General features: G+C 44.4%; 1 protein-coding gene and 1 long non-coding RNA gene across 8 annotated transcripts; one reads left to right on the plus strand and one right to left on the minus strand.

Annotated features, from left to right (window-relative positions):
* Positions 1 to 740: 740 nt before the first annotated feature.
* On the minus strand, positions 741 to 16,203 carry LOC308193953. 6 transcript variants are annotated; one of them, XR_013950104.1, is made up of 6 exons: positions 16,065 to 16,203; positions 15,581 to 15,647; positions 12,631 to 12,826; positions 7,604 to 7,787; positions 4,034 to 7,112; positions 741 to 3,125 (listed from the first exon to the last, which is right to left on the minus strand). It is a non-coding gene; the product is annotated as an uncharacterized lncRNA (long non-coding RNA). The 6 variants fall into 6 exon arrangements; XR_013950105.1 differs by having other exon boundaries at positions 12,631 to 13,794; XR_013950103.1 differs by lacking the exon at positions 12,631 to 12,826.
* PPM1K (protein phosphatase, Mg2+/Mn2+ dependent 1K) lies at positions 4,202 to 24,967 on the plus strand. 2 transcript variants are annotated; one of them, XM_080589139.1, is made up of 7 exons: positions 4,202 to 4,336; positions 7,060 to 7,564; positions 8,136 to 8,236; positions 15,411 to 15,576; positions 16,095 to 16,239; positions 17,222 to 17,356; positions 17,966 to 24,967. In XM_080589139.1, exons 2-7 carry the CDS (start codon positions 7,128 to 7,130, stop codon positions 18,095 to 18,097), a joined length of 1,116 nt encoding a protein of 371 aa, XP_080445265.1. In that variant the 5' UTR covers positions 4,202 to 4,336; positions 7,060 to 7,127; the 3' UTR covers positions 18,098 to 24,967. The 2 variants fall into 2 exon arrangements, with proteins under 2 accessions (XP_080445265.1, XP_080445264.1); XM_080589138.1 differs by lacking the exon at positions 4,202 to 4,336 and adding an exon at positions 4,489 to 4,628.
* Positions 24,968 to 26,228: the final 1,261 nt, after the last annotated feature.

The following is a 26,228-nucleotide window of genomic DNA, read 5'->3' on the forward strand; positions in this document are numbered from 1 at the left end:
TGGACCTGAGACTCAACACACGTGAAAATTAAACTCACTTTTCTGAAAGTGTTTCCTTCCCATATATTTCTACCTTCAGAACGTTGTCAGGAATTAATTTGCCCATGAACAAGCAGTGTTATTTAGTACCACAATTACCACAACACCTTGAAGGCCTGGAAGACCATTGTATTGGTCACCATGCAGGGAGCAACGCTGAATCCATCACCAGCTGCTTCTGGCTCACTGACGCCCATCAGATTGAGAGCAGTTTATTCTTTCTGTCACAATTTCCCAGGTGAAACTATTCCTTTCTAACAGGAAGGGTTGTCCATCCAGCCGCAGCAGGCTGGAGTAGTTGTGCCTCAGTGGGTACCAGGGCACAAATGCCGGCACAATGGCCTGTCAGAGCAGTCGAGGGCTGCTGTGTCTGAGTTTCTTCTGTTCGTGAAGAGAACAGACATCGGCAAGGCAGACACCTTCACGCTTGCGTAAGGCTTCATGCTAGCTGCACATGATGCTGCAAACGCATGGGATTACGTGAGCTCAGCCTTACACTGCTCATGGACTGGCACTTCCCCTTGTGAGCTAGCCCAGCCTCTGCTGCCCGATGCTGCCTTTGTGAGATTGCCCTCAAAACGCACCCACTGGCACTTCAAGTCCCCTTGCCCATGTCATGACCTGCAAGGTTACATGGCCTGTGGGTACATAAAGATCATGACTGGGTTCATAGGAGTCTGTAATACACAAGGATGCAGATGTTTTATTTCTTAAATGCCTTTATTACAATTACTACAAATTACTATTAGTAAAGCAAGTATACTTACTATTAAAACTACAAGTGTACATCAAGTTACTCCAAGGTACTACCAGAAGGCAAATATATATTTCAATAGTAGCAACAAGTATATATTTTAGTATTACAGGTTACCACAAAACTACCATTAGTAAAGCAACAAACACAATTACTTACATATACGCACATATTTATATATCTCAACATAGTACCGGTAGGGCACTCACCAAACCAATCCCAAGGGTGGGGCCAGTTGACAACAGTCTAAATCTAACTTCACAGATGGTCTGTTCCACCAAGTCTCGAGTCTGACAGGCACCTCCAACAAGCATCCCATCTTGTCTAGATCTCATCAAAGAGTTCATGCACGTGGAGGTGTTTTTTTTTTTGGTTGGTTGTTTTTTTTTTTTTTTGGGGGGGGGGAGGAGGGGCGAGGCTCCATGTTGGGTAGAAAGCAAGTACTTTTTATAACACAGGGGGCATAGGACACCACTACCCAGAATTTTTAGGTACCTCAGCTACATTTCAGAGGTGCCAGTTGCACTTTTCAAGGATGCTGCTGGTTCCCAGGCCAGGTTTCCATGCTATCAAGACACCTTCTGTCAGTGTTTTAGAAGACTATTTCTGTATTTGTCCCATTATAACAAGGTCACCTTTAAAGCTGCTCCCATCAGCCCCCACTTTGCAGACAAGAAGCAGAGATAAAGCTGTTTTCAAGACACTAGCAATTAAAGCAAGGACTTGGTGACAGCCCTGCATTACCTCACCGATGATGGAGCTTTAGGTTCATGATTCGTACCTCTGATAGCATGGAAAATGAGCTTATTGTTGCAATTCAGCTGACAAAACAATCAGTTTGTGCATCTTACCTTAATCAGAAAACAATGCAATTACAAATAAACATTCTCTCAGAGGTAGACCCAGTTCTGGCTGTTATCGGCATTGTTCCTCCACGTGCGCCCAGCTGCTGGTCCCTGTTGTCCATGCCATTCCCAGGGACTAGCATCTGATTCATGCACAAAATTGATCTGTTTTTTTTTTTTTTTTTTTTTTTTAAAATAGCAGAAGATAGCAACAGCACACAGTATACAAGTGCAGAATCGCAGCAATAACTCGGCACCCCAAATTCCCAGTTATTTTAACGGGCTCATACAGAAGGTAAATGTCAGAGGTTTTCTGCGACATTTTTTATTTTTGCAAACACATATTTGAACTTGAATCTTGTCTCAGGTTTTGGCTAAAAGGAGAGACATAGGTTTATAATGCTGCATGTCCATTATCACATTATTTGCTCTTTGGATGAAGCAGGAGCCCTTTCCATAATACCAGGCAGTGGCTGTATTAACAATGACTAAGCAAATATGAGAACACCATCAATAGAAAGTAAAAACTGCTATTAGGTACAATAAGGACTGGGTAACACATGAGGTGATATCTGCACAAGTCCACCTTCCAAGCCACAAATACTGAGGACCAACAACAACCACTGTCAAAAAGCGCACACTCTTTTTTTCCGTGTGAGTGCTAGAGAAGTCTTTTTCTTGAGACTTAAAGTAAATCATTGTCAAGCAAGAAGCTATTCTTACCACTACTGACAGCAGGCTTACCTATAGACATACATTATCAGAATGCTCTAAATTCCTTAAGGATGCTTGTTGAGGACTACCTCACTTTACCACCCATCAGAGCAGCCCAGCTCTGAAGGTCAACACCTGTGGGCTATTTCAGACATAGCAACTCTCAGAGACATGGGTGCTTGCACTCCCTCTTCTCCCCTCTTGAATACTTGATCCAATTTTAGCTCAGGCCAGAAGCCAGAGAAGCTGCCTATCTCTCAAAGCAACCCTCTGATTTTATTTTCTTTAGGCATCTACTGATAGGACATGCAGAAACGATGCAGAAAGCCAGACCTCCTGCGAGCCAGGGCAGAGTGAAGGAAGTCCCCATGACAAGCACCATACTCGCAGAGGCCATGGCAGGCAGCTTTCACGAATTTTGCTAGGTCTGCCTCTCAACGCTTTCAGAGAGAGACCTCACACAGAAGCTTTACAGCAATCAACTGGTCAGGTAACAGAGAGGTGTTGTCAGGAGAAAGTTACTCCTGTGTCTGCAGCAGCAAGAACAAGCTTGGACCTTGCAGCCAGGAGCAGGGAGGGAGCGGTCTAACCCCAAGATGCCAGCCTGACGTGGGCTTCCAGTCAGGCTCGCAGCCAGACGGTGTCAAATGATAGGGGAATGCCCTCGCTGTGAAGTGTTTTTCACCTGAATAACGTTCCTTTTAAGATCCTCAAGTCCGTTCTGCTGAAGTGGACTTAAATCCCAGATGTCCATGGCAAATAGGAACAGCAATCTAAACCAGAAAAAATAAATAACTGTAAAGCAGCGGAGTAGGACTGAAGTGGTGCTTCTTTGCATTAATGACTCTGCAAATGATTCTCCACCAGTAACCCCACTCAGAACTTTATATTCCTGCTGATCCTAAACATTCAGGAGGAGACTGGAGGGTAAGATATCCAATGCCCCAGATGCCACAGGTCAAGGACCAGAAAGGAATAAAAGCTGTGCTCAGTTAAGAGCCGCACTTGATAGCTCTATAAAAGCAACTGCAATCTATAAAAGCTCTATAAAAGCAACTGCAATCACTTTCTTTCCCTTTGAGCTGGGGTGCATTGGAGCCTGAGGAAGAAAAAAGCCCCGCACCCCACTGCAGTGGCAAGCACGGCAGGTAGCTGCAAGCTTCCCCTGTGCCCACAGCTGCAGGACAGCAAGGCACTGTGTGCAAGCCAAGCAGCGTGGCTTTTCAATGTGCATGCCTCATGCCATGAAACCACATACATGCATACATGGCACATACATGCCATGATCCACATACAGCACTATTTTCAAGCACTGCAGCCCCTAACTTCTAATGCTTCACAATGTACCAAGTTTCAGGGCAAATTCAGCTTACACCGCTCACACGCTATGAATGGAGAATGCCAAAAGCAGAATGCAAGCAGCTAGGAGCATCCTATCCTAACTTGCTTTATCCTGTAGGTAAGAATAGGGCAGAAAAGCACCGCAATAATCTACTTCAGTTTCCCAATAAGCTGCCTGAAAAGTCAAAAAACATCTAAAGTTTCAAGTAGGCAAAACAACGATTTGTTTACTAGTGATCTTTTCAGAAAAGATGGGATTGCTACGTACAGAAACGCGACCTTTGCTTTAATAAACTGCTGTCTAAATCGTGTTTTTTAGTCTGACCTTCCCAGAACCTACACGGTGTTTAGACGTAGGATTTTATTTCTGAGCTTTACCAGACCAGAAGCAAGCTGCCCAAGATGGACGGAGGCGAGTCCTGCGGCGGCTGATGCGCAGCTGCCGCGTGTTCCCCTAGGCAGGACACCCGCGGTAGAGGCAGCGCTGCGAGCAGCCCGCGGCCCGCTGAAGCCGTCCCGCCGCCGCCCCGGCCCCGCACGCCTGCCTTCTGCCTCAGCAGCACGCCAGGGATGCCACACCCCCCGCAGGAACACGGCGTGCCGGACCGAGAGCCGGGCGCCCAGAGGACGCCAAAACGACACGGTTTCTCCCTTCCCGTGCTTCTGTTCCGATCTCCTTCAGCTGCTCACAGCCCTGCCTGGGCCGCGCGCCCGGCGCTGACACGGGCGGGGTGTGGGCGGCGGGGGGGGCTCGGCCACAGCCGCCGCTGCCATTGGGGCCGGCGAGGGGCCGGGCTGAGGGGGGCCGGGCTGCTGGGCCCGGCGGCCTCGGGGAAGACGGTGGGGAGCGGCACCCTGCGTCCTGCGGTGCCTGGCGGAGCCGTCGCTCGTCGCCGCCGGCTGCCGGGCACGGGAGGAGGAGGAGGAGGAGAGCGGTGAGGCGCGGCTCGGTGGGGGGCGGCAGGGGCAGCTGCCCTGGTTCAGCCGCTCGGGCGCGCCGGGGGTTTCGCGTTCCGTTTGCACGCATGCAGTGCGGTGCGGAGCCCCGCGTGCCTTCCTCCTTCTTGGCTTGCGGTGGTTCCGCCCCCCGCTCGGCATGGAGACTTTCCATCTGCCGTGGGGCTGCCACCCTGCCAAGGGGGCACCATACAGCTTGAACTATGGCTTAATCATTAACTGCAATTACTGCATGTTGTTAGCTACCTATAATAACTATTTTTGTAGGTTAAATAGGCGCAGACTATCAGGATCAGATGGAGCATCTACAGCCCCCCCACATGCACTTGGGCTGTGGTACCAGCGCTGCCTTTTACAATGCCTTCGTCTTGTTTGTCCCCGGTAGGCTTGCTCAGTGTTTGGCAGCCTGTCCGCTAGGAAAGTACAGGCTGTGCTCCGTCAGCTGAAAGCCAGCTATTTACATCACGGCAGTTACGGCTCGGTTTCCTATTCCTTGCTTGCAGAGACAGTTGAAAAGCCAAACAGCCATTGCTGTTTGTACTTGCCTGGAGAAAAAGGGCTTTTGAGAGATCCGTTTGATGGAAACAAATACATTAATTAGCTCCGTATTTTGGAATAATCTTCCAGTTCATGCTGTGGATACTGGGAAGTCTAAATATAGCTAGCTTTTCATGTTCTCCTTTCTAGCTGACAGAAGTGAATCTGATCGTGGGTTTCCTAAGTTGGCAGGCATTGAATTTTGTCGTGCTGTGCTTCACCATAGGACGTTAACATACTGTTGCTGTGAGTCAAGGGCAGCAGAAAAGAAAAAGTCAAGAAAGTAAACCAGTTATTAAGCACCCGCGAGTATAGTGAAATAAGGGTGAGATATTGCAGACATCCAGGAATAAAACGGAAGATCACTCAAAATTTGACATTGGTCAGTTGCACTCAGCTGGTAGCCAAGGCCAATTTAATCTGTTACGATAATATCGATTCCCAGCTTGTCTGATATTTATTGAGTGAACTGTTGTGCTGTAAATGATAAGTAAACACATATTTCCTCACTTAAGGAAGTGTATTCAAGATAAACCAAGAGGCATCCAGAACTATATGCTTTGAGCTGTGAATGACAGGTTTACCGTAGGCCTGCAGAAAGCTCACGTCACAGCCATCTTCTAATAAAGCAACTGCTTACAAACCTACCTTTGACTGAACATTTCTGCAAGCACATACATTTTGTGCAGGGTTTAAAAAAATAGTTTAAACCAATATTTCAAAACCACAGCTGCAATTGCGATTGCTGTCTGGAATACAACAGCAGGCTGCTCCAGCCCTGAATAACTGTGTTTCTGGGGTACATTTATTGCTTGCTCTTTGCTGCTGGATTACATCAGATATTTGTGCCATTTGATGCATTGGCGTTCATCACAAGCCTGTTCATTTTTAATCCCTTCATTACAGTATAGAACATCTTTCACTTGTAATTCTGCTCTCAGCAACTACCCAACACACCCACAAACATCTAGCAATAACAAGAGCAATTCCTTGCTGAAAACCTAGCACGCTTAGTTTCAGGTATCTGGTGGTCCAGTTCAAACTTATCTGATGCAACAACATGGACTTATTACCAAATGCACCCCAGCTTGTTTGACTTTCATCATGTTAAGCGTTATTCTGCAAATGGTTAAATAAGCTGATCTCTGTACTTTTCAGCATCCTAGATGAATAAGCATTAATCAGTTTTTAGCTGTGGTGAGCCAGCTGGTACGTTTAATGCATCTGGACCAGAAAAGACATCCAAAAAAAAGTCAGTGGAAGAACTTGGTCTCCTTGTTACCCAAGGGATCCCATTTCAGGGTTGGGTCTGAGTAGAGACCATCAGGCCAGACAGAACAGCTCAAAGCTGCATGGGCTCCATTTTGTGACATTCAAGTGAGTAATTGTGCGTGTCTATGGATACACTCTTAGTGGTTGTTCCTGGCCTGAAAAAAAAATGAAAATCACAATTCACTTCCCAAGTCTGTTTTGACAAGTAAAATGCAAGTACTAATGAAATGAGACAGAATGGAATGTCGTGTCTCTTATGCAGGAAGTCAGCTCTTGGAACAAAGTCATTATCACTCTCACTAGCTCCATCACAACCCTAGCTACCTCTGAAAATACAGGCTATCGTGATGGAGGCGGCTAGTGGAGATTCCTTACCTCGATTTATCTGCAGCATTCCTCATTAGAACTGTAGATGTTGGCTGATCTGTGTAGGATTGTTTCTCGATGAGTCATGCAGATCGTTCTGTAGTCTCTTCTAGGCAGTGCTGTGCTATGCATGATTAGCGGCCTCTGACTGTGAAATTGTTTCCTGAATGATGTAACTGAAAATCCCCCTTCCTGTGCTGCTTCCTTCTTGATGGATTCTCTCTTTGTTCTTAGACATTCCAGCCGCTGTCTTTTATTGCTGAACGTTTGTTCGTTCCTACGATTCTCTGCGAAGACAAGTTATGTCAACTGCTGCTTTAATCCATTTGGTAAGAAAGGGAGGGTATCAAGTACGGAGAGCCCTGCTGACGTCCCGCCTCTTGCAAGACGAGAAGCGTCCGACAGTTGAGTGCTACAGTTCCACCTCTGAACGACGTGCGTCCCGCTTCGATCCAGATGGGAGTGGGCGACCCGCCACATGGGACACCTTTGGCATCTGGGACAATCGCATTGACGAACCTATTCTCCTCCCACCAAGCATAAAGTATGGGACGCCAATTCCCAAAGTCAGCCTGAGCAATGTGGGCTGTGCTAGCCATATTGGCAAGCGGAAGGAAAACGAAGACCGCTTTGATTATGCTCAGCTGACAGAGGATGTCCTGTACTTTGCAGTTTACGATGGACATGGCGGCGTGGCGGCAGCAGACTTCTGTGCTAAGAACATGGAAAAATATATCAAGTAAGTGTGGGTCGTGTGAACACGTGGCAAATGACTTACCATAGAGCTTCCTTCTTTAGGGCCAAAAGGGAACTGTGGGTGATACACTGCCGCTAGTCATCCTCGGTTATACAGCCAGTTAGTCCGAAAGGGGCCGCAGGAACGCCGGATAGTGAACACTCCCCTTAACAACAGACATGGCATCGAGTACTTCTCTGTGCACTCCCTGCCCCATGGAACAAGCCTGCAAAGACAAGAAAAGAGAATGTGATTGTACCCACCTTCCAGGAAAGGGCTGGAAACACAGAGCATGTGAATTGTCCCTTGTCAGGTGGGGGGCACTGCAATTGCTGACCTACACGGCTTGTTGATGCTCTTCTGGAGCTCCGTGTCACATGCATGGGTGTTGGAAGAAGCACTTGATCTATTTACAAAATTACAAGATGGTGCTTCCAGCATAAGTCGTTAATAAAACAGTATTACCTTTTCAGTGTAATCCAGCGTTAATCAGGGAGGAAATAAGTCTACAGAAGAGATTGGTTAAGGTGAATATTTCTCGTAAAAAAGTTTAATTTTTTTTGTTTGTTTCCAGAGAATTTCTTGCTCAGGAGGAAAACTTGGAAAACGTTTTGAACAATGCTTTTCTAGAAATAAACAATGCATATGAAAGGCATGCTCATCTGTCTGCTGACGGTAGGTAAAAAATACTCTATTCTCTTATAGGTGTGGGGAAAGAGGATTTTCTTACCTGCTCAATATTTGTACTAAGACATCCTGAAAACCTCTTGAGAACAGTTTTATTTAACATAGCTTTTTGCTCTGTTCACTTACTGCAAATGAAACAATTATGCTTTACCTGCCTTAAAATGAAAAAGCTGTAAGAAGTCTAGGTCAAATTTACTGGGGAAGTTATTAGTCTGAGTTTCGGTATAATCTTCATTGAATTTTTGTTACTATGATTCTGTCCAGAAAAGCATTTCCCAAGTTAGCAAGGAGTGATTTAAATTAGCAAGCAATGTAACTTTCCTGGGTGATAATTTTTTTTTTTTCATATATTTTTTTTCCCTGTTGAAGAGCTGTTACTCCCTTGACACTGTCAAAAGTTCCCCTTTCTGACTTGGCCGTTGCAGTCAAGAAGGAATGTAAGCCACAATTAATACAACCAGTACTGCTTCTACACAGAGAGAATCAAGAGAGTAGCTGAGTATGAAAGGGAAAACAGCAGTCAAGAGGAAAACAAGGTTGGCTGTGGTAAAGCCAGCACTAGCCCTTTTAGATTTCTTAGTCCTGGCTGTTCATCAAGTTCGCCTGTATACGCCTAGAGACTACACACATCTGAAGTTCCAGTTAAAGCTCCTGGGACTTATCGGGAGTAATTTGGGAAGGTCATTGTCCCATTTCTGTCACAGGAGTTTTCTCTAAAATAAAATACTATTTCAAGAGTTAGTTTGCCCACTGTGTAAAAAAAAAACAAAACAGCCAAACCAACTGACCAAAAACCAACAACAACAACAAAGTGTTGCAGAGAGCTGCTGCAGATGCTGGTGATACAGCAGGTGGTTCTACAGGAGCATAAATGGGAAAAGTTTTCTGTCCAAGAAAGACATTAAACCAACAAGTCCTTTAGGGACTAAAGTTATACCATGCTTTTGGGCTACTTCTTTAAGAAATCAGTGAAAACAATCTATTATTGGAGTGGTTTCCTGCACTTAAAGTTCTACACAAACCTACATAGACTTAAACAATTACTGGCAGGACAGGAAGGCTGGCTGTTGCAGCACTATGAGGGAAGTACCCCCTTCTTCTTACCTGATGCAGGCTAACGTACCAGGAAAAGAAGTCTCAGGTTCTGAAACGCGGCCCTTAAAAAGGGCAGAATTTCATCTGTCAAGTTATTTTCTCCATTATATTCTATTTTATAGTCAAGACAACCTCTATTATTAAAAAAAATGTGGTAAAGAATCCAAAGTGATTTTGACCTACTAAGTCAGCTTTCACAGAGCTAATGAGAGGCTTATCAGTAGAGCCAATAAGCTTTTGCATCCAAGAGTTTCCTTGCAATTACATTATATTAGAAGCCCATTTTCAAGAAGACATCTGAATACGAGCTAATGTGCTTCGCTGGGTCAGGACTTTCTGTTTTTAGTAACATGGTAATTAGTTTTATTTGTACTCCACCCCGGCCCTTTGTTATTAAGACAGCTCTTGGTTTTCCTCATTTCTGTGACCATTGTCAAGTTTCAGAGCAACTCCTTGACAAGGATGTTTGGCAACCATACTATACTTTGTTGTTCTGAACACAGTTTCTGATTATAGCATTTTGTATTTGAGACTTGAAGAACTGAACAAGGAAAATATTTGACAAACAAGTTGTGCTGCAAGCCGAGCATTTTGGAACTACTTGTTGCATTTTATCATATCATTTAACTCACTGAGTAGGGCCCCTTACTGAAACAATGCAAATGCCAGCAAATTTATGTAACAGCTATCAAGACGCCAAACAAACCCTCTTTATTAAAAAAAGTTTGAGGTCCAAAAATATAAAGGGGAAAAGCAATCATTTAACATCCGCTGTGGCCACGTTCTGCGAAATACTGAGCATTTCTTAGGTAGACTGAATGCCTGCATGCTCTCACAGGAGCCAGCAGGATCTGGAAGTGCCCAGTGCTCTCGGATGGTTGCCCAGCTGGAAATCAAGCTATAAGGGAAAGAGTGGAGCAGCACTGTGCACAGACAAGTGCAGATTTCTGAACAAGGCATGCTTTTTGTTTATCTTCATAAAAAGTTCAATACTCTGATGACTATTTGGTGCTTATGTTTTTGTTGCTGCTTCTGTTTTTAAAGTTACATGAGGTTCAATGCTTTGCATGTATCCTTGTTAGAAGACTAATTCCAAACTGATTCAGTTTGGTGGCAAAAATTCTGAATAACTGTGGCTATTCTAGAAGTGATGTTCAAGAGCATTGCCCAAGTTTTTTGAAAACGGTGGTTGGTATCTGGGATACACTGGATGCTCGTCAAGACTGACCTCTTTTTGAATCTCTGCCAGAGCTCATCAAGTGCAAAAAATAGCTTAGTCTTGTTCCCATTGATAAGCCTGCCAGGGTTTGTACACTCCTTTTCATTGCATCTGTGAAAGATACAGCACATGATCATGATCTTTACTCTGCTTTGAAAACATCTAATGTGTGCCTGGCTGTTTCGAGGACCATGACTCCCAGGACAAACCCCTAGAGCCAAAATTGCATGGATTTTGGCTAGCACAATGTTTATAATAGTATTTAGGGGGGGAAAAAGAACATATGGCACACATGTAACAGGACTAGAGACGTGCATTGACAGAAAACTTAGCTCTGTCTTCAAGAACACTGCTGCTTGTAGTTATTTGCAATCATAATTGGAAAATATGTACAATAATACTTTCTTTGAGCTTTCAATAAAAAATACAGGTGTACATATGTGTTCCGATACTGCTGCTGTACCTGGCATGCAGGTTAACTCATGCAGCTGGACTGCTATACTGACCTGCAGACCCTTCCAGTATCCCCTCCGACAGTTTTAGACAAAAGCATAAGGAACTTCCTCTGGCAGATCAAGGATAAGCTGTCCCCCACATAAATCATTTCTCATAATTAAGAGCTCAGAGATGTGCCCAAGCCTTGAAACATGGTGTTTGATATCTTATTGGAAACTCCCTTTATTTCACTTCCAGACATTCAAATATATCCGGTCACTGTTAAATCCCTGCTTATCTAACATACAGTACGCAGTAAAGAGAGTTCATGATGAACAAACATATCATTATCCATGGGACAACCACTAACAGAGATGGACAGAGTTTTCTGTTATTTTTGACTGGTAGTAAAAACCTAAACATAAAAGCTGAATAGCTTTCCTGAGCAGGGACAGAAATAAACAAGTGAATCATGTGCTCAAGGCAATTAGAACATCATTCTGGAGAAATGGGAAACAAACCGTGTCCTGGCCTCATACGGTCCTATAAGGTACTGCTACTGCTTCTGTTGCCTGCAGGCACAATCCCCCATGCAAAGAAAACAACAGGCAGGCATGCTTTCCATTGACCTCCACATTCAGTGCATCCAACTCTAATCACATTGCCACTCACTTCTGGAATAGCCATCTTAATAAAACTTAGACAGGTATTATCTGATGTGTCTATATTTGAAAGGCACTCCTGCAACTTAATGTGCTGAGTAAACAGCAAAAGTCTTAAAAATAATTAAATTTAAAAAGTAGTTGTTTGTTTTTTTTTTAATTATCATTCAAGCACATGATTATTCTTTCTTTGAATATGTTAACCTGCAACACTGAGGAAAAGGGAGAGCTGCAGAAATTTTACTTAAGTATTTTGTAATATCAACAACACAAAGACAGCTTTTTTACCCGAGGGCTCAAACTCTTACCTAATCAAGGTAGAAGATGCAAATTACAATATTACAGGGGTATTTCTTTGCATTTTGGCCAAAGGTCAGAATGAGTCATTCAGCGCCCTTCATTAAAATGGCTCCATTTCAGTTGGCACTGGTTTGAACTCTCCATTTTTGTTTGATATTTATTTTAATTAGAAAACTACCTTGAGAAAACAGATTGGGCCATATTTTATTCTGAAAATTTTCTATAGAATGGCTGCTGTTATCATACATGAGACAGGTACATCTCAAACGAATGTATTTGTTTGGTTGACTTTGTGATTGGTTACTTACCAACATCCCCCCCCAGCCAAAAAAAAAAAAAAAAAAAAAAGTAGCTTTTATTTGGACTTGAGAACAACTGGTTTTTGTCACACAGTTTTAGTGACAAAGCAAGAATGGCGGCAATTCCCATCCCTAGACAAAATGCATGTGTAAGTCTCAAATATGGCCAAACTGGACTTCACACAGCTCATCAGGACTTCCTGTATACCCTGCAAAAGACAGCGTGGGTAAACCCAAAGTGACTACCCTCCCCTGTTTTGCAGCCCTTATTCTTTCATCTCCAGTGTTGCAGGTTTATTTTGTTTGAACAAAGTCCCTGGGTCAATTTCCTATTTGCCTCTGTGTACGTGTTATTTGTGGCAGACACTGTACCTGGTCACCAGCTCTCGAACTGGAGGCCCTGGACACTATATGCTGGGCTTCAGTGGAAAGAGAGATCTGCTTAATTTTGTCCCAGGTGAAGGAGTCTGGCGGTTCCTAGCCTGGACTACTGGAAGGTTCACACATCCTCTTTGTCACATTAGTTGAGATGACTTGCAGTAAAAAATGTCCAGTGAGTGTTAAGAACCTATTGAAAGATCTTAGTTTTATAGCGATATTGTTAGGTAAACAAGATGAACTCTTTAATTTTAAAAACCAGTAGACGTGCTGATGCAATATATTTTTGTGTTATTAAATAACCTAGCAGTAGTCCTAGTAAAGCATTAGAAACATTACCCCATCCTCACTCTTTTGTTTTGGAACTGTGCAAGAGATCACATAATCCCTTTAGTCTAATTAGATCCACGTTCTTCCAACCTTACTCAGACCATGAATCGGTCTCAGACAAGTGAGCACGAGTGGCATTTATTTTTCTCGAAGAGCCATTTAACTCATACACATTTCTAAGGAACGAGTCTCTATGACCATTACTGCAGTTCTGTATGGTAGCTTCGATGGCTCTCAAGTACCATCCCTCTGCTTCCTGATAGCAGCTCTTTTGGCTTTGATAGTTGGCACTGTAAAGATGCAGATTCACCTGAATGACCAAATGTTTGCAGTCAATCATGAATGAACGACTACGGATGGTAACCTTTTCTGATACCATATGTGTTTGTCAGCATAGTTCCAAAACAAGCAATGAGATGGGAGACTAGCAGCATTAATTTTGACGTCTATGTGAAATCTATTTTCTGTGAAATAAACAAGGTCGTTTTACGTAGGTTCTTCATGTCACTTCTTTTAGCTGTTGGCTAAAACAGGTATTTTACTGGCTCTACTAAAATTTCTGATCACACTGCTACTTGTTATTACCTTATTTTCATAACATGCCTCAAAGTGAGCCTGTACCAGACTAGTCCTTGCTTCCAATTAGAAACAAGATGTCAGTGCTGACCTGAATACTCAGAGGCTAGGGCATCTACATGGTTTTGAATACAGCATTCCGCATCGCAACTGTAACGTAGTCCAAGATGTGTCCTATACTACCATGGTGGATGTTTGCCATCGACTTGTTGCTTAAGTTGCTTAACCAAGCCATCGCAGCAGTAATAATACCTGTTTTAAATAATAACCCAAGCTTAGTTTAGTTGGTTTTGAGAGGTTGTTTTGTTTCACGAGCTCTCTGCTTTCACCTTACAACAAGGCTCCATGCATCTCTCGGGGCCTTGTACGGTCCTGTCTCAGGTCCATGCCACCACCCTGGGGGCCAGTGCTGCAGGGCCAGGGACAGGAGGAGTGCACGTGGTTGCTGCTGAGTTCTACAGAAGCAGTGGTGGGAACACCTTCAACCATTACTCATGTGAAAGCAGGAATATAAACTGGGGATTTTCATTCCTAAATTAACACAAAAGTTCTCTGTGCAATGGGCTAGCTTTTAAAACCAATTTCTAGAAAACCCCAGACCGCAATAGGCCTACAGAGGACTTTCCAAAGGGATTTGCATTGGCTGTGAATTTGTGGCAATTGCTGTTCCCAGCCAGGTGTTTTACTTGAAGAGCTCAAATCAGCAGGACTTAGTGTTTTCCAGGCAGCTCTCCCTAGCCAGCGTTGCATGGGATACTAGCTGCAAAGGTGCACTTCCCTTCAAAAAATATCGAAGTCCAAAATGAGAGCTAGGCAGTTCTTTTGGTATTTCCTTCACCACAGATAAAACCTCACATCTATTCTGAAATTAGGCAGACTGGTATTTTCTTGTTTAAGCATGTTCCCTCCCACATCCCCACCCCTGAATTTTTTTTAGAAGTTGCAACAAGAAAGTTTGCATTCAACAGTTAATCCAACCAGGTCCCTAAACACAGATAAGATCACTCCCTTGCCCTATCAGAAGAGGAAGACAGTAGCTAGAGCTCTGGCTTGCCCTCTAGGCAGCAAAAATCCAAGTGATCCCACCTGTGCTGAGGGCAGATTGCCCAGAGGCAATCACCACTGCCAGGTGACCACACTTGTTTGCAATGTAAGGAAAGCAGAATCCAGCTCTGCCTTAGCACCGTGACCTCTGACAAATCTGTGTGGTCTGAAGAGAGCTGAGTCCGTTTCTCAAAAAAGCCAGTGCCTGCTGGCTGAACCCTTTGTCCCCTGTCAAACCTGGGGTAACTAGAAGTAGATTATTAATAATTCTGACAGCAACGGGAGAACCCTACAGACTACAGTAAGGGAACGATCTGGAGGTTCTCTTCTGTTGAGCAACATGCAGCTACAATCACAATTACTCAGTTGCCCACTTCACCACCTGGCAGAAGGAAAAAACTGTCAGCTTTATGGTGGGCTACCCATGCAGTCACTGTGCCCAGGGATAAAGACAATAATCCTCTATCTTGAGAAGAACCAGTGGAAAGTAAAATCAATTTGCTACAGGCTGAAAAGAAGCCTCTGCACCTTATACTGCTTTTACTCCACTAGACCACTTTACATGGAGCCATGTTGTTGCACAGAAATACTTATCTTTTCCACTTCCTCTCTCTCTCCCCTACCTAAGTCCTATATGCATGTTTACTCACTATATTTTTAATAGATATATAGCTTTAGTTTAAACTTAAAAGCAGTTACTTACTGGTAACGTAGAGCACAAGTCTTTGGTTTAACCAATTGGCACTGTTACTCTCTTGTAAATGCTCCCATGCTTTAAGGCAGTGTTAAAACCCCTCTGTCTCTCTTTGATATGATATTTGTAGCAACTTTGATGAACTCTGGGACCACTGCGACAGTGGCCCTGCTCCAGGATGGTATTCAGTTGGTTGTGGCAAGTGTGGGAGACAGCCGTGCCCTACTGTGTCGAAAAGGAAAGGCTATGAAACTCACTATTGACCATACGCCAGAAAGGAAGGAGGAGAAGGAAAGGTACCTGGTGGCTGATATTATGGCTTCTTGGGGAAGGGCTTCGGTCAGTCTGTGCTGCTGCCACGTTGGACCTGGGAAAGAGACTGGAGATGAACATAACACTCCAAGCTAAAGAGAAAGTGGCACAGCCTCTATTACGTCATTTGCTTCCATTTAGGGGGCTGGGGATTTGTAAAGTCCTATGCAAACAAAAACTGTCACAGCAGTAAGATCAGCATGGCTAGGACTGGGTACCGAGCCATGACCACACAGTTCAAAGACTTGTCCAAGAGTGCCAAGTGAAAGCCAAGACCCGAAGAACGTACTGTAGTTATCAGGTCAGGACTCAGCCTTCTCATTCCTTCTGTGGAACCCTTCAAACAGCAAAAAACAACTCTCAATCTCTCCGCTCAGGTCCTCAGTATCCCATCCTGCATGAGCAGAGAGTGGCAGAAACTGCAGCTAACAGACAGGGGGAATCAGTAACTCAGTCTGAATCAGTAACTCACATTTGCTTTCTCTTTTGTGCCTCTGGACAGGATTAGGAAGTCTGGTGGCTTCGTTGCCTGGAACAGTTTGGGACAACCACACGTGAATGGTAGACTTGCAATGACGCGGAGCATAGGAGATCTGGATCTTAAGAACAGTGGCGTGATAGCCCAGCCAGAAACAAAAAGGGTTCAGGTAAAAGAAGGCCTGGTTAACAGGGACAGCAACATTTGGACTAAGGGGCAACATAGGTATTTAAAGCATGTGGTGGTAACCACTCAGTGTACCCAGGTGGAACCAATCTTTGATTTTTTTTAGTGGTGAAGTAATGCAAGACCCATTCTAATTAAGTTATTTCAGATTAACACTTAAAGGCAGAAGACAATCTGGACCCAGTAGTAAATTCAACCAAGAACCTGATTAACTTCTAAATCCCAGTTATCACAGTATAATATAGGATAAGTGACCACATGTGATATCCATTACTGAAGTACCAAGCTGTCAAATGGTTTGGAGTTGCAGTCAGATACCTAATTTTGAGGATAATACTGATACAAAGCTGTCACTGAGAACAGCGCAATATGTAGAGGGTTGTACACCTGTGAGGAGAGGAGGAGGGAAGGGCAGTTACATGCATCTTAACATAGCTCTACAATTGTCCAGAAAACAGGTTAACAACCTACCTGGTTAACAACCAGGTATTCAGCACAGTTGCATTCACGTTTGCATGAAGAGAAAACCAAGGCTCTCATCTTAGGTCATATTGTTTCATAGTTTTTCCCAATGCCCCTCCTGGGGCCTGAGGAACTTTGTGTTCATTTGCTGCCAGTCCAACACAACGCACTGGCTTGAGGGGCTTGGGAGATGACCACAGCACTTAATGTGTCTTCACTGAAATCCTTAGTTTAAGGAAGCATTTTGTTTACTGGGCAATATATATAGCATTGGTCTTTTGGCCTCAGTGTATCCAGAGGGCTGCCTCTTAGAACAGTTAGTTCTCATGCACAAAGAACAGGCAAAACTCCCACAAAAATTGCTTTGCAACAGAAGGTAAAAAACAAAACAAAAACAAATGCAAAAAAACCAACCAAACAAAATCAACCAAAAAAATCAAGGCAACGGTTTTACCTTGCAGCACTCGCTCTACTGTTGTGCATACTTTGTGCCTTTATTTCAGTTGCATCATGCAGATGACAGCTTCCTGGTCCTTACTACAGATGGTATTAACTTCATGGTGAACAGTCAGGAGATCTGTGACTTTATTAATCAGTGCCACGATCCCGCTGAAGCTGCCCATGTTGTTACTGAACAGGTAATGCCAGGGTTTCTCGAAGCACCAAAGCGCTGCTGCAAAGGTAATGCAGCTGACTGGTGACACAGACTGTGCAGGTGCTCAATGTGTTCCGGTGGGTCCTTTTCAGCACGTGGCAAAGACAAAAGCAGAAAACTAAGCCATGAAGAAATGGTTGTTTACTCTCAGTGCACTTGTTTTTTTCTTTTTGTATTTCAAAGAAAAAAACACAACCACGCATTCAACAGTGAATTGAACTATTCTGGCTTACATGGCCAGTAGTCTAGTTGTCTGGCCTTTCCTTCCCAGGGTCTTGCCACATCCTTGCCAGGAACATACGAACATTTCAATTGATGCATTTAGCTCATGAGCCACAGAACTGTGCTGGACAGTAACTGCAGTTTACTGCAGTGCTGAATGTCATCAGCACAGACAGAAATGATCGGTTTCTCACTAGGGTTCTGGATGGTGGCATATCCCATGAAAAGCTCTGAGGTATACAAGAACCTGCAGCATTAGAACTGGGAAGAAGCAAGGAAATGCTCAGAGCATGCTGTCCCATATGGAGTCAGATACTTGTTTCCCTTTCTGAGCAAGATGATGATGCTGACAACTTGTTTCTTCTCTCAGGCAATGCAATTTGGCACTGAGGACAACAGCACGGTTGTCATAGTGCCTTTTGGAGCATGGGGAAAGTATAAAAACGGCGAGATCAACTTCTCCTTCAGCCGCAGTTTTGCCTCCAGTGGGAGGTGGGCATGAAGTCCTGCCACAGCTGTCTTTTCCTGCAATAATCTGGACACAGTGTGCTACAAGAGAGCACCCATCTGTTCATAAGCTGGCTGAATGTCTTGTTCATCTCCCCTGCTGCCAGTGTTAAGGAAGATGCCACCGCTCCCTTAGTGCGTAATGTCCCATTACTGCTTGCAGTTGATTGCATTTTACTATGCTCGTTTATTCAGATCGGCATTGAGGCAGCTATTTCTTTGGGTTTCTATTCCCAGCAGCTCTTCACACCACTTGGTTCACGTAGACAAGTCTCTAGGCCTCCACCTGAGGCTGGAGCTATTGCACATTTGTTTCATACCAACCTGTATTACCTAGGACTCTTAGTTACCTGGCAGCTGTGAAAGTCTGAGACTGAGCCATGCGCTATCTTCTTTGTACATTAATCCACAGGGGAACAAGTGCACAGTTTTCCTAGTGAGACAAAAAGAGGTTTTGTTGTTTTCCTCTGCCATGCAGCCACCCAAAACTCCCTGTGTTTCCAGGAGAAGCAGGTGAAATACAAGGGGGAAGTTTCAGAAGCAATTAGCCTGTGGTTATATTCTGGTGTCAGTGGCATTCAGTGTACCTGAACAACATCCGAAGAGAGCGCTGCTTTGCAGGATTTTAGGCTCTCACTGCTGTTATCTGTCATCCTTCAGCTCCCAAGAGACAGAGCCGGCTAGAGCCATGTACTGTTGGACAGAGAGGAACGTCTCTCCGTTGGGTCCAAAGCCTGTACCACCTGTGTGGACCATGCAGCAGCCCCTTGCACTGCATTGTCTTTGGTGTGCCAGTGGCTTAACAGAAGCATGTAGGAGGGAAAAAGCAGCACACTTTTTGAATTGCTGAGACTCCGATCAATTTCAATGTTCTTTTATTTTTTTTTTTTTATGTTCTCCATTTTTTCCCCCTAAGAAAAAAGAAACATTTCAAAGAGTTTTCTGTTCAAGATTCTTTGGATGTCTAAGAAATGAATTTGCTTATTATTTCTTCATAAATACATGAGCATTTTCCTGCCCTCTGCTGAAGTTTTTTTTCAGTTAGTCAGGATGTCCTGGGTCTCCTCATGGTATACAGAGAGCTGTAAAATGCTCAAAGCAAGAAAGCTTAGAGAAATGAGTGAGCATTTTAATAACGTACAGTAATTTTTGTAAGTTTGGGAGTTTTGTTTCTAGTGGGTGTCGGATACTGGGACACCAAAAGGTAGTTTTGTACTTAAAGGAAATGTATCTACTTCCCGTTGTGTTGGGAGTCTGTGTCCAGCAAGGCACCAATGGCCAGAGCCCTGAGCCACCTCAGCTCGCCGCTGTGACAAGACTGCAGGTGACACGTCAGTGTGTTGGCAGCAGGCGAAGAGCTGTCCCAGCATGCCTCCGTCAGGTCTCGTTCTTCCTCTGCTCCAAATCAGGCGTGCAGTTCCTGTGGCCTCTGAATCACCCTGCTGTAAGGAAACAAGGGCAGAGGAAAATCAGGCTCTTCCCACATTTGCAACAGTAGTTTTTAGCTGTTTCCAACCATGCAATTTTACATACCAAACAAACCAGCCAACCAAAATGAACAGAAGTGAGAGAAATTGCCTGATACTAAACCACGTTACAACAAGGAAAAATATTTCTGAGATGCCTGGTCCGATTCTTGTTATTGAGTGTGACATTGGCATCTTCGTTATTTTCCAGGAGATATATCTTCGTTATTTTTAGCCCTTTCCAGGCCCAGGGTTACAGCACTGATAGTCATTCCACATCTTCTCGGCTCTAGCTGCAGGCCTAGGAGCACCCTGCAGAGCTCAGCGTTGTACTGACAGCATTAATTCTCTGTGTTTAGAGAGTATGCTCATTTTGTCCCATTGCTTGGTGTATTATATGGTATATATAGTGTCAATATTCGGTTCATAAGTATAAAGAACTCATGAATCAGTATTTGTAAATCTCTATTGTATTTGTTGCTGTTGCCCAGGCATCTTGAATGAATGTGTCATTGGTTTACCATTACTTCTCTCTCCCCAGAATTGCCCCAGCACTGGGGTTCAGTCTTCACCTGAGATCAACATGTTTGATCCTGGGCTCAGCCTTGTTTACTTGAGGCAAAAGGTCACTTTTGATTGAGAGCTTCTAGTTCCCAGCCTGTGGTAGGTTTGAAAATCGCCACAGCCTGTTTGTAGTAAAACCAGCAAGAGACAGCCTCTCCTGCTCCTGAGCACTTGCAGAGAGGAAACAGCCACCAGAGGTTTGGAGAGCAGTGCTGGCAATGTGGTTATGACCCATTTGCACTGCAACCTGAACAGCTGACTCCCACTGAGAAGCTGACCTGCTGAAATAGCAAGTGCGATAGCTCTCGGCTAAGGGTTAACCACAGCACAGTTAACCACAGCACATAGCCATCTTACTCTGGGCAGAGGAGGGGTTAGAGTCAGCTCTGCAGAGGGAGTTGCTGCAGGGGCAGCTTCGGTATCAAGTGTCGGACAGGCATGAGCAGCGGCGTAGGGGTTTGAACAAGCCTCATCGACACATTCGGTGCCAAACGCCACTGTCCAGACAGAAGATATCAAGGGTGCTGGGGGTGTTTGTGACAAGTACATGTTTGTTTTTTTGAGCAGTACTGGATACTTGCCAAACTGAATGCATAGTATCAAATGCAGGCTGGTAATGAGTAACACTGCAAATGAAGAGCAGGTGCTCTGAGGAATGGCCTGGCAGTTAAAATAACTTCCAAGCATTGACCTATATGTAAAATGAAATCATTTTTATACTAACTGGAGATTTGGGGGCATTTTTTGTTTTATCCCTATCTGGTAGAAAATTTCATAGATAACGGAAGTTGTTGGGCACTTTTATTTCCTCTAACAGACTGGTTGTCATCTCAGAGGAAAGATCCATCCATAACTGCTTCTGTATTATTGAAAGGAAGGGATAACACAAAGCTTTCCAAAATATGAGGTGATTAGATATTACTGCCTTTATACAACCACAGGAAAACTTTGGCTACAAAGGAATTTTCAGTGTCATCTAGTGCAGCCTCCTGCTCAAAGCAGAGCTAATTTCAGAGTTATATCCTGCTGCAAAGGGGCATCTCCCGACACTGAAACGTAGTGACTGAAAGCGGATGGGAATAAAGATTTTAGCATACAGTGCAATCTACCTGTTGAACCACTAAAACACAGTGAGGTTGGAAGCTTACCAGTATGTGAAAAACAACAGACACTTCGTATAGCTACCAGTGAATTTCACAAATCAATTAGCACTTGTATCTAACAGATACTAGCTGTTTTGCTCTACGCAAAAGTTAATGAGCAACTGACAAAAGACTACAAAGATGCATTTCTTATGCACAGGTTATTCCCTGCCTGTTCCCTCTAGTTGTCTGCATCTCATTCTGAAGTAAACAAACTACCAGTTAAGGTGAAACTCTTTGCCAAGTGGCACAGTAGTCTGCCCATTCCTCTCTCCATTAAGCACAGAGGCGCCTTCACACGGGTTTGTGGGGATTTCTGACTTCATGCTGCGCACTGCCAGACTCTTAAGTGCCAGTCAGAAGCGTCATTTTGTACAGACACTCCACTACCAGGATCTTTCTCCTCAACAACAGCCTTGCCTTTTCCTGCAACCATGACAGTAAACTTCCTTCGGATTTAAATGGCAACTGTGCCAAACCTTGTTTTTTTCAAAGAAATCAGGCAAAACCTGCAGTGTCCTGGGTGATGGGTTCTTCAGTCATTTGACACTTCTTACTGAAGAGTCATTCAAATAGTCCCAGCATTTCCATTTTAGTTTTGGGGTGTTTGGGCACCGATAGCACATAAACGGAGTGGGCTTTGCCAATGCCTTCAGTGGGACTCAGTGTATGGCACTGAAAATCCCTTGCATGGACTAAGGAAGTTGGAAGCATAAAGTTGTGTCATGGTAAACACAACTGTCTTCTTGTGGTACCAGGGGATCAAATTAGCAGCACCCTGGATAACACCCAGCAAAGGAACCTCTCAGCACAGGGTCCCCCACCAGAGATAAGTACTGATCTGCTCTAATGAAGGTGTGCTTGTATTTTTTTTTCCTCCCTAGTCAGCAGGCCTCCTGCTGCTTACAGCAGCTCTACAAGTGATCAGATTGAAGCCACAAGAACATGCAAAATTATTTTGCCTAGTAGAGGGTTCCTTTTAACCTGAGGGAATAAAAGCTAATTGTCTACAACAAAAAGCTAATTATCTACTGTCTACAACAGTAGTTGCCTATCAAAGGGGTTTATTATTGCAGGATCTACTTGTATCTTAAATTTTGAATGAAATTCAACAGAATCTCAATTTCCTCTCTAGCTCTCTTTCATGTTCAACTGTTGTATCAATTAAAAGAAGAATTATTTTTTCTTAAATTGTAAGCTCAACTGAACATTAAAGGTTACCTACTGAGCAAACCACAGCATTTTTTTTTCCTGCCTTTTTTGAGCTGGATTCTGAACTCCATGAGATCTGTCTAGTAAGCATTATTTTCTTGCCTGAACACTGCTCCTGGAACAGTGCTACTTCTCTAACGTACAGGTACTGCCGGAGGGTGGGCTGCTGGTATGGAAAGGCAAAAAATGTTGTCCAGCTTGTTACTTGTTTTTATTGTGAGGACTTCGAAGGCACAGGAGGCCTGTTGCTGGAGGATTTACTAGGAGAGCTGTTCAGACTGCAACTGGAGTTGCAGCCTGGTCTCTCCACCACCCAGAAGTGAGGTTTCATGCTTCATAGAGGGAACTCGCTACGGTAGAACCTCATTTGCAGCCACGATAGAGGAGAGCAGGTCTGTCTGGAAGGTGACAGTAGTGCAAGAAATAGAAATGAGGGTGAGCTATAACAGCTTGTTTAATACAGTGCCCTCTTAACGACTAGTCCCGTTTTGTTTGAAAAGCTCAGGGATGGTGAATAACCATGAAACATTGCTTGTGGTTGAGAGTGGGGATGTGAGAGAAATTAGATGTCACTGCTTTTTGTGTGTTTGGGGAAATGAAAATTCTGAGGAGCTGAGACTCACCACAGGATTCTACACGAATTGGGGTATCAGATGACCTTTTCTGTCTCACCAGGCATATGTGCTGTGGTCAAAGGCATCGGGGTTTCTAGCTAAGGCAGTAGCACGAAACAGATAGAAGTTAAACTGGTATAATATTAATTTCTGTTAAGTAAGATCACTTATGCATTTATAGGTCCATTGATCACTTACCCAACCAGATGAACATACATTGTAGCAACTGCCCAGCTTGGTTTTGAAGCTGCTGTTCTCAATGCACAAATACCCATTGGAGTTCCCCCTTACCCAGCACATCAGATGCTTGGGCAGTGGCGTGTGTCATAACTTTCTACAGACAAGTACAATTGCAGATGTTCATTTCACAGTTTGCCTTAGGACTGTCTTACTGTCTGTAATTCCTGAGGTTTGATGCTTGGTTGGTGTAATCATTGTCCATAATTAATCTACTTCTTCATTTTATTGAAATACTAATTTTCCTTCCCCCAACTCCTTCATTATTTGATTTTTTTTTTAAACAACATCTGTCTTCAAATTTGTGACTCATATACTCACATGTACAGTGGGGCAGATAATGCTGTCCTTGAATGCTTGAAAAAGATCTTTAAATAAAGAATTGGCTTCTAGAGTTGTATCACCACAAACGTAATTTTCTTTTCCCCACCACGCGCTGCCAACTATTTGTTTTGTTTTTCAAGCTCTGTTGTGACTGTCATGATAGCCCCAAGCCTTAACCTCTGCCATAAAAAGCTTTTGATAAGCAAAGCTACGCCTACAAAGGCATTCAGCCAGCAACAGCCAGTGCAAAGTACCCATCTCTGTACTGTCAGCATCCTCTGCCGGCTTTGCTTTGTCAGGGCCACATGTTCTGACTTGCTATTTTTGTCTTACATGTTGCTATATTACAATAACAAGAAATCAAAAAGCCCTCTCTCTAAAAAAATAAAGTTTGCACTAAAACATTTCCTTTTGTAAACCTGGAAAGCTAGTTGCTGTGGAGAGCAATTTCATCTTGTGACACAGTGGAAACAAACAACTTGGGCCCCCTCCACACAAGAATATCATTTGGCTTCCGCATCAATTCACAACTTCTCAGTTACCCTAAAAGAAATGATAAAAGAGAAAATAACAGCCAAGTGTTTTATCTCATCCACAGAAGTAAGCCTGTGACAACTACTATTTTTAACATTTACTGCTTTTACAGCTGAACTCAAACCTACCTTTACTCTTTTCTCCTTTGAAGGAGCAGCCACAAGTCATAACACCTTGCTATGGCAGTGCCTGGCTCTTCTTTTTAGGACTAATGAGAGTCTTTTTCTCATCCTTTGTTGCCATTCCACTTCTCATCTCAGTCAAGAGCTTATCAGCTCTTAAGATGCATGCAGGTATCAAACTGTCCTGGTTTCGGCTAAGATAAGTTAATTTTCCTCCTAGTAGCTGGTATGGTGCTCTGTTTGGGATTTGGGATGAAAATAATGTTGATATCACACTGATGTTTAAATTGCTGCAGAGCAGTGCTTACACCAAGCCAAGGACTTTTCGGCTTCTCGCTCTGTCCTGCCAGCGAGCAGGCTGGGGGTGCAGCAGGGGCTGGGAGGGGACAGACCCAGGACAGCTGACCCAAACTGGCCAAAGGGGTATTCCATACCATCTGGGGTCGTGCTGAACAATTAATATGGGGGCTGGCAGGGATGGGGGGACCGGCTGCTCGGGGATAGGCTGGGCATCAATCAGGGGGTGGTGAGCAATTGCATTGTGCATCACTTGTTTGTACATGTTAGTAGTAATAGTACTATTATCATTATCATTATTATTATTATCATTTTCCTTTCTTTTCTCTTGTAATAAACTGTCTTTAGCTCAACCCACAGGTTTTCATTTCTTTCTGGTTCTCTCCCCCATCCCAGAGAGGGTCGGGGGAGGGTGAGCGAACGGCTGTGTGGTGCTGAGCTGCTGGCCGGGTTAAACCACAACACAGACACATGGTAGTAAGGGTCTTGTAATCACTGCTCCAAGTAAGTAAATTTTTGGAGCTTAGGCAGGGTGTTGAGAAACCTGCCGGACAGTTTTGCGCTTTCCTCATGCCTGCCCTTTTGAAGTAGTTGGGAAATGGCTGCCGGGTTAGTCTAATCAGAGCATTTGTCCCATAATGAGCGTCCCTGTGACCTGCTGGTTAATTTACGCCATCTGGAGAGGAGGGAGGTGGCTGTGTCCCAGCAGCACCACAGCAGTTCCCTGCCCAACCTCACCAAGATAGTAGTGGGAGAGCAAAAAGCAGTGCTTGCTCTGGCATGGAGCACTCAGAGAAGCTGGGCCACTGGGAAGGGCTGGAAGCTTTTCACAGGAGCAGAGGGCAGCCTGCATCAGCGTACCCCCCACAGCCCACCTGCACAGGGGGTCGCGGCTGATGACACATGGGTTTCCTCACTGCTGTTGGGCAAGAGCCTTGCTCTGTGTGCAAGCACAGACATACATCAATATTTGCCTTTGTAACCTACGCTCCCCCAGAGGACGTGTCACCTGTTGTGCAGCACTTTAACCACCCTGCAGCTCTCCCCTGAACTGAATCCCTGCCCCTGGGAGGTCCCTCTGCCCCGCAGAGCTGCAATGGAGCTCAAGGCAGGCATGATTGCAGCGAGCTATCATGTCTCTCACCAACTGTGACCTTGTGCTGGAGAACTGGACGCTGGCCTGCCGGATGCCTGTTGAAGATTTTATAGCTCCAACACCAGCATTTGAGCTGCCCTGAATCTTGCAAGACACTATTCTCACGGACCCGGGTTTACAATGGAGAGTGCACAGAAGGCTGTGGCTTTCCTATTGCATCCTTAGCAGGGCTTTTGTACAGCACAGCCCCAGAGCTGCCTGCCCCCTGTGCCACACAGGATGTTGCCTTACAGGTCTGCTTGACCCATGCCACAAGCCAGTCTCCCTAAGCCCGCCCCCCACCCCCACCCCCAGTACCCCTCAAGCTCCCAAACACAGCAAGAACCACATCACTGCTCCCCACATGGACGTGCTGCTTGGATGGATAAGGCTCCTTCCACCCTTCTGCCTTTGCATCCCAGAAGAGAACTGATTTAAGCAAAATAGGTCTTGGTGCTTCCCCCCCCCCGAGGAATGAA

Source organism: Anser brachyrhynchus, assembly GCF_964034855.1.
Source record: "Anser brachyrhynchus genome assembly, chromosome: 4".
Taxonomy (NCBI): Eukaryota; Metazoa; Chordata; class Aves; order Anseriformes; family Anatidae; genus Anser; species Anser brachyrhynchus.